This window comes from Schistocerca piceifrons, chromosome 2 (assembly GCF_021461385.2).
Source record: "Schistocerca piceifrons isolate TAMUIC-IGC-003096 chromosome 2, iqSchPice1.1, whole genome shotgun sequence".
In the NCBI taxonomy this organism is placed as follows: Eukaryota; Metazoa; Arthropoda; class Insecta; order Orthoptera; family Acrididae; genus Schistocerca; species Schistocerca piceifrons.
The window spans coordinates 579,367,487-579,379,503 of NC_060139.1; the positions used below are offsets into that span (position 1 = coordinate 579,367,487).

Here is a 12,017-nt window from a genome sequence, read left to right on the forward strand (position 1 = left end):
CACTTTAGATATTGTGAAAGACATGAATGTAGATCCCAATTTTAAACGTTAATAGCAAACGCTTAACGAGCTCTTCAAGATAAAACGTCAACAGGTAATGGTTGGAGAGCACCACCGAAAAATAGTTTCAGACTTTTTATTAAAGCAATAAAATTTGAGTTATGAGCTGGAATGTTGATTCAGAGCGTTAAAAAACTAATTTTGGTGCAAAATAAATTTTAAAACCTTGAAAATGGCTGGATGCAGCAACCGTAGAGTGGAATCTTTGTGATGGTGAAGTGAAATATAACCAGTCATTTGCAAAAATGAAAGGTTTATTCATACCCTTGACCTAGGTTTCGACGTCTTTGAAAAATGCCTTCTTCAAAAGAATCTGTGCTTATAATGGTTAAATAATATTGTGGAGGTACGTTAAAATTGTAGCCACGATGCATCAATCAAAGATAAAATTCACCTCCATAATAGTAAAAGAGTGCAAATCATGCTGACGTCATTAGCCAGTATTTCACAAGTGTATCTAGTTCTCTACAACTTTAACGTACCTCCGCAACATTATGTAACCAGCGTAGCCTCTGATAATTTTGAAGAAGATTTTTTTAAAGACGTCGAAACCTAGGTCAAGGGATTTGAATGAACCTTTCATTTCGGCTACTAACTGTCCGAATTTCACTTTACCCCCAAGTAGTAAAATAAATTGCAAAACAAGAAAAATTTAGCGACAGTGCTACATAACAGACTATAGTCATCTGTAGACATTTAATTCTCAGTAGATTTAAATGATGGTAATGTTGACTATTTCGCCGAATTAGATGCAAATATCCCCAAAAACAAAGACATTCCAAAGAAAATTAATGTCACCTCGGAAAAGCAGGAATTCCAGCCCAAATCCATCCATAATACTTTAGCGCTAAATTTCATGTAATTTTATTCGTTATAAGATCGTATGCAACCAACGACAGACATTTACGAATGCATGTTTTCGCGGGGATATCCGTTAGTAAAACATTCTCTGGTTTCAAGCCGCGTCAAGTGGTTTACTGCTCACGAGCTTTTGGCAGAGATCTCCTCCGCCATTGTTAAGTGGATGACTTGACAACGGCAGAAGAGATCTCTGCCGAAAGCTCGTGGGCAGTACACCACTTGACACAGCTTAAAACCAGAGAATGTTTTTTTAACGATAGACATTACGGTATACTGTCTTATACAAAGACAATGAAACTGCTATATTCAATAGCTGAATCACCGTGCAAGCGCGAATCATGTAGAGCTTTACATGTGTAGTTTTTATGGTAGCATGTACAGTGCGTGTAATTTTGTGGATTTTGCAGCGACAAATGGAGCCTATACGACGGCAACGGCCGTTTGGCCTGCGGCACTTCGCTTTGAGAGGTCGGAGGTATGACGATGAGCGCGTGTCAGATGCGACTAAAAGCGTTTAAAAATTTTCGGGTGACAACTCTTGGAACTGTAGAATTTCTGCAAGAGTTCGGGAACTCAGAAAAGTTTCCGAAATTTGCACTTTTGGAGTTTATCTCTGAACAGCAGAGCAACGTTAGAATTATGAAACTTGTGATTAGGTTCGTGAACATTAACACAGAACTGCAGCGTCGTATTTAGAGACGTGAAATTTCAGCACGGGTTTGTGGACTTTGAAAAGCTATCCGCAACCGATTTTTCGAACTTTAACTTCGAACAGGAGCGTTGGAGGTCGGATTTAGTGCATTCTTCGTCAAGTAAGTAACTCACTCTTTCTTTATGCACACAGTATTAATCAAGGGCTGAATAAATATTTTTATTACTCAACAATATCCAGCTTTAGCTAACGACGTTCATTCCTTTCATCACCTATAATTTCATAAAGTTATAGGAAGTTAACAGAGCAATAACTGTTAATGCGATAGGTGTGGGGCCGTCTCCTAGACGTATATTCGACGCCAACGAACTTAAAATTCAGTCACGCGCTTAGTTAATCCCATTGACATACAGAGACAGTATGACGAAAGATTTAAACTTCACAGCGGAGTAGAGTATTCTAACTGGGTATCAGAGAGGGCAAGAGAAATAGAGAGAGAGAGAACGTTTTATGGTGATTAATTTTGTAACTAAAGTGGACATTATTCTGAAATCATGTGGAGAACAGCTCCGTTGAGTTCGGGAAAGCAACAGAAGTGTCAATTCAGATGACACAGTCTAAAGTCCACTAGCTCGCACTCTACCATCTTTCGTTTGCGGTGCAGTGCTCGCGCAAAATAATTTGGCACATGTGTAGATACGCATATTCATTCTCCGTCCTAAGCGAGTTTATCCCCACTACTATTATTTCTTTACTGCCCCCTGGTGAGCTTTGCGCTTGTGTGTTATAAGCAGCTGTCACAGTTGTTAATAGCTACTCTGATTATATTATCCAGTATTCTACTCAGAGGCAATTGACTGTCGATTTACTGGTCAAACTGGCATACCATGTTAATAAGATCATTTGCAGACACGCAGTCTGTTACTGAGAACTTCTACTTTTGAGTAGGCTTTTGCTGTTGAATTTTAACTCCTCTACCGCGCAGTGGCCGTATACAGTGAAATCCTCACCAGTGCCATTGTCCCGTCCCCTAACAGTCTATCCACGCAGGCACAGGACAAGTTATTTTCTGTGCTCTCTGAATACAAAATTCTCTCAAAAGAATATCTGTTTTAATTAAACAGCTGCAGCAGCTGAAAGTACTGTAGTGCTGCTGAATAGTAAAGAGTTGGAAACGTGGAATATTGTCAAAGTTTCGTTGCCTATGCCGAGAGCCAGAGGCAGTACATTAGTCAAGAGCTAAGAGGATTGCACATGTATCAGAATGTGTCGTCACGCAGGGGGCAATGGCCTGGCGAGAGAGAATTGCTTAGCACACGGGTTTGTGTTAGACGGAGACTTTCGTAGAGTGCAAGACAGAGGTATAGCGTCAGCTGTACTGCATTTCACAACTTCGCGTAAGTCTGCCGTAACAACATGTAACTCTGTCGCAAGAACACCTAAGGGGCGAGTACGACAGATGAATCCGCAGTATAAGTGGAACGAATGAGTTCATTACAAATGAGCATGACATCAGGACTAGCTGGTCGGTGTGGCCATGCGGTTCTAGGCGCTTCAGTCTGGAACCACGTGACCGCTACGGTCGCAGGTTCGAATCCTGCCTCGGGCATGGATGTGTGTGATGTCCTTAGGTTAGTTAGGTTTAAGTAGTTCTAAGTTCTAGGGGACTGATGACCTCAGATGTTAAGTCCCATAGGGCTCAGAGCCATTTGAACCATTTTACGTCAGGACGTCGCTCGTGCTTCATTTAAATACGCCAGCTTTGATAGCAACAAGGCACTCGCAGTTAGACTTGCAGTTAGATGTGTACTGAGTCGCTGCGTAGCGCTCAGCTCGGTGATCGACATGTTAATCTTTATTAAGGAGATGTTGCAGTAAGGGCGGCCCATCCAGCAGCAGACGTGAAGGGACAGTACCAGCTCTGGTCCCCTCTCCTCTGCTGCCGCTGTCAATCATCAACCCAGGATTAGCAGACTTCGCGGCAGACTCGCTCGCCGCCAATGCGGACCACATCAGGAAGCCGTCGTCGAGATCGTGCGGGGCCTAGGCCCTCATCGCTACGAGTCAGCGAGGACTCGGGAATGGTCGTTGATATCACCATGCCACATTGTACTCGGCAGGAATAAAGGTGTTATGAATTAATAATGTTTCTTTGGCGTTTCTGACGCTTCTACAGCCATTTCCTAGCATCCTGACAACTGGAGAGGTCACTGCTCGGCCATCCAGTCCACCGTAGGCGACCGGGACCACCGAGGCGGCCGGCCGCTGGTGGCCGAGCGGTTCTGGCGCTACAGTCTGGAACCGCGCGACCGCTACGGTCGCAGGTTCGAATCCTGCCTCGGGCATGGATGTGTGTGTTGTCCTTAGGTTAGTTAGGTTTAAGTAGTTCTAAGTTCTAGGGGACTTATGACCTCAGCAGTTGAGTCCCATAGTGCTCAGAGCCATTTGAACCATTTGAACCACCGAGGCGCCTACAGTACTTAGAAGAAGGAACAACTGGACAACAACACTGTTAAGTTAAAATGTGAATATTTCTATATCATAGTGCATTAATTATAACTTATTACAACACAGGAAGTAAGTATGGTACAAGGAGCTGCAACAAGGTTTTAAAACCTGTTTAAATAGGGCAAGTTGTACAAAGCCACATGTCCTCGTCTATTCATTTTTCTCTGGATAAAATATACCGTGTGGCTAGGGCCCCCCGTCCGCTAGGCCGTTCGCCTGGTGCAAGTCTTTCGTTAGATACGACATTCCGTCGTGCTGACCACTCAGCTACCAGGGGCAGACTTTCTCTTGATTATACCACATACTAAAACCATTAATTAGGCTTCACCTACTACTTGCTGCTGTGAATTTATTCTGGCCACCGCTATGTACAAGAAAAGCTGTAAATATGCTGATGTGTGTGTAATTAAATTAATATGACAAGGTCACTACGCGGTAATCGTATTTTTATATTTTTAGCACACAAAGTTCAGAGCTCAAATACGACACTACCAAACCAACTTGATGCAACTCTCAAAAATTCTCGAGGAACTGAAGTTTTCCGAACGTCTTTGATACCGTAATATAAGATCGCTGTTTCGAAGGGGCTGTGTGGCTCCATGGTAGAAAGTCCGCCTCCTGCGTAGGTGTCCTGGATTCGATTCTGGAAACAGGACATATTTTTAAACAAAGATCCAAGTTCTACGACGAATTTCGTGAAGCATAAAATGCATGAAGATAGTTATCTTTACAAACAATCTTTTATAAAAGATTAGTAATTAATAATTTATATTCGTAATGAAACCTGGGTTTCTGCATACGATATGGCTTTTAATGAGTGAGTTTTGCGAGTATCAAAATATGTGACATAAATGGCAGTATCATTTGATAGCATTGACTTTTTAAGACTGAAATTTTTACACCACCAAAGGACTATAGATCTCAGCATGTGACATAAATTTCAATTTACCCATTCCTGAGAGATAGGTGTCTTAACAGACCGACGGACATACAGTTTGATAACAAATGACAAAAATGTTTTTCGTGTGATACAATTACAAATGACAGTTTTCGTATTTTCTCTTTGGTTGTAATGTAAAAAAAAATGGTTCAAATGGGTCTAGGCGCTATGGGGCTTTACATCTGAGGTCATCAGTCCCCTAGACTTAGAGCTACTTAAACCTAGCTAACCTAAGGACATCACACACATCCATGCCCGTGGCAGGATTCGAACCTGCGACCGTAGCAGCAGCGCAGTTCCGCACTGAAGCGCCTAGAACTGCTCAGCCGCAGTGGCCGGCTGTAGTGTAAAATCTTGCCTATTGGGAACTTTTATGATTCTAGGTCATCGGGAAGAACCCTGTAGGTTGTGGTGAGTGAGTTTGCGAGTAAGAAAATATTTGAGACAAATGATCGTATCTTTTGACTGGGTAGACTTAGGTGTTTCACATTTTTACGCGGCTAAGCGACTATAGACCTTAACAAGAAACATAAATGTCATCTTGTTCTGTCTATCTGTTCCTGAGAAAAAGGGTTTTGAAAAATCGAACAGACAGACGCACAGACATACTGACAACAAAATGATCCTTCAAGAGTTCCGTTTTTCCGACTGAGATATGAGACCATAAAAATTACAATTGTATACGTGTTGATCAGCATATATTTGATGACATAGGTGTTTCAATTGAAGGAAAAGCAGCGAAAAAAATATCCGAAACGAGATTCCAGCCAGCAATTACCAGTCTCGATCGCTACCGGTTTTTCTACAATCTTTTATGTATTTTACGTTTCGAGGAAATACTTGTGGAAAATGCACCACTACTTAAAAATCTGCGTTGGTCATGAATCGATCCGAAGCCATATAGCCACACTGCACTTCGAAAAAAGGAGCTTTAACTTCAAAGTCGATTTTCTTGACAATTTTTGGGAGTTGCATCGAACTTCTTTGGAATATTGATATTTCTGTTATGAACTTCATGTACTATGAATGTAAAAAAATTGCAAAAATCCAGTTACCATGTTGTCCCCTCCTGTGAGCAAAACAAAAATGGCTCTGAGCACTATGGGACTTAACAGCTATGGTCATCAGTCCCCTAGAACTTAGAACTACTTAAACCTAACTAACCTAAGGACAGCACACAACACCCAGTCATCACTGTGAGCCAAGCTCTGAGACGATGAATAAACTCTTCCGCAGTGGTTGTTAAAATACTTTTGTTAGAAAGTCACTGCCGGTTTCGGATCAGTAGAGATTCATCTTCATGTGGTAGCTTTTCAAAAAGTCGTGGCGCGGTGAAGAAGATGCTTGCAGTCAAGTCCCATCGTTCATGTCTAGGCAACAAGCAACCACTTAGCCGCGCCATGATTTTTTAAAAAGCTACCACCCCTGTTGATATGAAACCGGCAGCAACTTTTTAATAAAAGCCTTTTAACAGCCAGAAAATTTTATTCACAACGTGCAGTTTTTTTCCGGTTGCCCGATCTCTAAAATAAAACTCTGAGAGCTGTCAATGAAGGCTTTCACGACCGGGTGTCTTAGTTGCTGATGAGTCTTGTCGGCTGTACGGCCGGGGTCGAATAAACCTTTCATCTCCTGACGTTCCGTCCAGAGCTGTGTTGTACGTCGTCGGAGGTGCTCTTGGCAAGACTCATCGTCACCAGGTGCACCTGCACAAGCGCCCAGCGCAGCTCTGGACGAAACGTCAGAAGCTGAAAAGTCTCTTCGACCACCGCCGTATAGGCTGGAAGACTCATCAGCAACCCTGAGGGCTAGACTCGTGATTCAGATGTACGGACCCCGCTATTAGGCACTACCTGGCCTCACCTTGTGCAGGAGTCCGCCAGGGCGGCTGCTGTAGAGATGTCCGTCGTTGATGGTGGCGGGCGCGCTGTCGTCGGCGTCCAGCACCTCCAGGGACATCGCGGCGCCGGCCGCCGCCATCCGCCGCCACTGTGGCTGCTCCAGCTGTGGGTCCTCCCGGTCCAGCGGCCGCGACGTGAGAGCCTCCAGCGCGCCGCCCAGTGCCGGCGGGCTCGGACTCACCGAAACTCCGTCCAGTGACGCTGCGCACACCACACACGTGCGGCTGACGGCTGCCAACAGCTACTACTGTACACTAGGCTGCCAGATGAGACCAGCAAATGGAAAGTGAGACGTGAGCAGTCACTGCACATATCGCCAAAATTCGCCCACACGCATAAACTCTGTCACCTGCATAGCAAAGGTGTACTGTCTGCAAGGCGTAGGCTCGTCTGCAAATACCGAAAAGCAGAGCACCATGCGTATCGTCACAGTGTGGAAGCGCAGAATCGCGGTTTGGGCGGGTGGGGAGGGGGGGGCAGGGGTTGGCGGTACTCGGTTCCTATTATCGGCTTAGCTCGGATCAGCTGTCATTTGTTTAGCCATTCGAACATCTGTCTTGCTGTAGAGATGTTACAGTATATAAGCAAGTTTTGAACGATGAATTCGAGCTGACGCCCAGGCAAATTGCGCGAATCGATTAATTTGTTTTCGAAAAGATTTTAATTGCGCTGAAATTAATGTTCAGGAAATGGGACCGCTTGTATGTGCACCGTTTCTATTTTAAGTACTGAAACACTCACCCTCTTTCGGATTTTACGTGCAAAAACAGTCATCCTTAAACAACACTGGGGTATAACGACACTGATGGTTCAAATCTGGTCCACTGGTGTATCGGACCTTGGTCTAAGATAAATTCTAAAGGTTTAAGAACAATCTTCCCTCGTTTGGATTTTTGGCGAAAAAAAAAAGAAAGAAACTTGTTTTCTGGGAGGATTTTGAAACGTGTCACTTCCAAAATTTAAATTTGTACGAATCGGTTCAAACTTTGCACGAAGGTAAATAAATGGATAAAGTCAAAACTATGTCTTTTTTATTCAATAATATTTATCTATCGTCGACATACGGTGGCTTAAACTCGAACTAAATGTCGCACGTCAAATTCATTATTACGTGAATTGAATGCGCGAAGAGTGCTTAAAATGATTCAGATGCAAAAAAATGTATTTTTACGATGCAATTGAAAACTCGCTTTCAAAAATCTAGCTCCATTCGTATCTCACGTGCAGAAAACAAATTCTTGTCAGCGTTTTTACGTGCTCCGCTTCTATGTTTCAAACTTGTGCGAATCGTTTAAAATTTTGTAACGCGGTAGATGAATACATGTACTTAATGGTCCGCTATTGTTTTGTGAAAGCTTTAGCCGTTACCACTAAATAACCAACATTGTTCGAAAGATAATAAAAACAAAGCTGCACCGGATCAGTCGTGGCCCGAGTCAACTAAGATCTATATCAGTTGCCAAGCTATTGCGGTCTAATGTTAAAACTACGGTAGAGTAAAAGTTTGAACCAGAATGAAAAATGTAGCACATAGTGCCCTTGTTTCCCCAGCGCAGTCAGCTCTCCTAGCTCCAATGTGTTGGCACAATTGCATCTTGAACTTCATGGATTCATAGCCTAGATCCTTCGCGCAAAATCCACAAGATTCGCCAACCATAGTAAAAATATGTATAATATCACAGTGTTTAAGAGTATTCGTGTAATAGCTAAAAGAGCCTAGGAGTGAACTAAAAGCGCGAATGTGTCAAGATGTTTTGATTTCAACGTCTTTTAAGCTGACAGAAAAGCCGAAAAACTACTTCCCTTCTCTTATAACCCCTGCTCTGTCCAGGACATACTCGCCTTTTTTGTGCTATGATAAGAGCGTTTTTCACTCTGGTAAGATCTTTGTCGTGATTATTGACCTTTTTCGAGGAAAAGAGGTCTCTTAATGATGTACGTCACATAGTGTGACAACTGTCTTATTTTACATCTGTTTCTTTGACACCCTGAAGTAGGTCAGAACATATCGTAGTCTCAGAGGCTCCGTTACGTGTCGTATTTCGAGGGTTTGGGCGGGGGGCACAATAAATGGCTGTACTAAACTAGTACGAGGTCGGTCAACATGAAACACTCTGATACAGGACCAACAGCAAGTATTAAGTGGATGATGGAATCTGAAAACGCCTGCAGAACCAGCACCTGCCACAGACGTTGCTGTTTCCCTGCAAACAGGGTTCCGAGTCTCAGAGCAGCTGCTGTTTACGCTCAACTTACAGCAGTGTGCAGACCGCAGAGGCGGGACCCATTGCTTCGGAGTAGAGCAGTCTGCAGGCCATTTCACGGGGTGTTCAGTCGGTTATGGCTTGCTGCAGAGACGGTGAATAAACTTCGCACAGTTTCGTGCATGTTGCCGAAGTCGACCGCTATCTCGCCACCTGCGCAACTTGCATCGCCACGCCGAGCTAAAGCTGATGTGCATGAGCCACGAAGTCGTAGTGTCTGCAGGCTCCAAGCGTTTCCTCTGCACCTAGCGCTGCGTTGTGACGTAATTAACTGCCACGATTTCTTAACTGCAAGCAAGGAATCACACGACGTTAGTCGCAGTCGGCGAGTGCTCGTCCGTGTAAAAGCCAGTGAGGCCAGCTCGCGTAGGTAGTAAAAGACGGGGAACGATTACCGCTCAGTCGCCTTTGCCACGCACCTGCAGTGCTCAACTGTGGACCATTAATTGAGAAATTTTCTCTCCACAGTCGAATCCTGCATCACTTTAGAGAATTATTTTTGTCCAACAATCGTCTAGGCTATAAGTGGTAACTGTATCAATCACATGAAAACAGTTTGATGGTATGATCCTAGCGTTGTAAACGTCAGTATGGATCGGCGTACTGACATCCAGAGTGCCTCTGGTTGCCAGAGGAATACTATTAATGCCAAAAGTTACAGAAAATAACTGCGCTTGTACAAATTTGAGACGTACTGTTGCTCTAGAAAGCATTTTCACAAACGACAATGCCCCTCTCTATCGAGTCGATTTGATCTAGCAGGTGACAAACACCGATTTCATTGAGAACAATGTTCCTGAATATCAGTCCTATAGGACACGCGGGGGATGCATTCGACAGGCAAACTGCAACCCTTTAGCAGTTACCAAGTGATCCTTCAGACCTCTTGGGAGCTCTTCCGTAGCAATGGATTCGACGGCTAGCTCTGGGACCTCATTATAAGTAGTAGTGACGTCGCTACTGAGCATTCGCGGTAGCAGTCCACGGTGCATTACCAACAACAATTATATTATGAAGCTCTACACGATGTGAAAAGCAGATAAACCCACGACACCACATCGTTATATTCTGAACGTTTTCAGATCCGTTGTAGCTGCAGAGCACACTGTCAGTTCCATGCGTTGTGTCCCTCGATTTGTGGCAAATCATTTCATAGCTTCTGAACCACGATAATGCACCTGTTTACACTTCGTTACTTGTTAGAGAATTTTTGACTGGAAACAGTATTGTAATGATGCTTGAGCCTTTATATTCACCAAACATGGTCCTATATGATTTTTGCTGTTCCAAAATATAAATAAAACCTTAAAGGGTGTCATTTTACAGGCATAAATGAGACTAACACCGCATCGACGAGAGAGCTAAAAGTTATCTCGAAGATCAGGTGGCAGAAGTGGCTTGAGCGTTAGAAAAAGCGCTAACATAAGCGTGCAATATTTAATGCGAACTATTTTGGAGAGGATAATGTTGGCGAAGAGGAATATATACGTTTTTTTTAAAAAAACAATTACATTTATTATTCGAACGGATTTCGCATGTTTTGGCAATCTTTACATGTCAAATGTGGTGTGGTTCAGTTTTATGGTGTCTAGTAACACATCAGTCACCTTTTTCAGAAAATTTGCTCTCGTTTATTGACTTTGGCCAACGTTTGAACTGTACTGAAGTTCGGAATTGACAAAGATAACAGAAGAAAACAATCACCGCTTCATTTGTGAACAGTTCTGACATTCACCTGATGTGTTTAGGTAACCTGCCAATAGGCCATAGAAGGAAAAAAAAACTGGAAATGTAAGTCTGGCATCTTAATTGGCAAGCATTTTGTTCAAAGTCCAAATTATAACTTTCGTTCCTGGAATACTGCCATTTTCAGCATATTTCTGGAACATGACATGTTGGAAGAACTCAGCTTATAACGTTTAAGCTACAAACACTCGCCGCCAAGAAAAGGCACTTAAGTTATATATTATATGAGGCCCCTGACAAGCGGCCAAGCAGTTGAGCTGTCTGAAACGCCACGCAGCCTCTTTCCCGTAATATTTCCAGACATCATGGTAAATATTACATCTAACGTTGAGCGTTCTAAATTGATTACTTTGGGATTAGTAGCTAGTTATCAGAAAGAAAACTTTAGTTTCTTATTGTTACAAGGAACTTACGCCTTATGGCAACAAGCTCGCAGCAACTCTTCGGAATGACGATTGCCAACCTCACTGAATGTACTACAACGGCTCACAAAATTCTGCCACTCTCTCTTAAAATCCACGTTGTCTGTTGTACGATGTGAAGGACAAATAGGACTCTACCATCTAGTTTCTATTTTGTTTATATTGAGTTTTGGCCCACCAATGAATTCACGTAACACCGTAGAAACAAGTTCACCGTGAACGCCGATGTAGGAACACACTGTCCAGTCACATTAATGTGACAACTTGTCAAGAGCCTGAATAACCATCTTTTGCAGCGCGGACGTAAGGGAAGAGAGTGAGGTTTGATGGGTAGAGACAGGGATCTGAAGACATGTCGACTGCAGTGCCGTGGCCAGGTGCAATAGGTTTCTCGGTTGAGAATCCGTTGCGCGTAAATCCCGATCGATTATGTCCCAAAGATTCTCGATTTTGTTTAAATCCAGGTAGTTTGGTGACCAGGGGGAGCGGTAAATTCACCCTGGTTCTCTACGAATCACGCACGTACACTGCGAGGTATGCGGCATGTTGCATTGTCCTGCTGGTAGATGCCATCGCGCCGACGAAAAGCAAATTGCGTATAAGGCGGAGATAGTCTGCAGCAGTAGACGCATACTTGTGTTGATCCACTGTGCCTTCCAGAAT

The 12,017-nt window shown here is 43.4% G+C and overlaps 1 protein-coding gene across 1 annotated transcript in view; it reads right to left on the minus strand.

Annotated features, from left to right (window-relative positions):
- The window catches only part of LOC124775607, a 237,383-nt gene that overhangs the window by 154,383 nt on the left and 70,983 nt on the right, over positions 1–12,017 (minus strand). Inside the window, exon 5 of the mRNA XM_047250436.1 lies at positions 6,885–7,123. Within this exon, the coding sequence (XP_047106392.1) occupies positions 6,885–7,123 (239 nt within the window). The remainder of the gene's footprint in view (positions 1–6,884; positions 7,124–12,017) is intronic.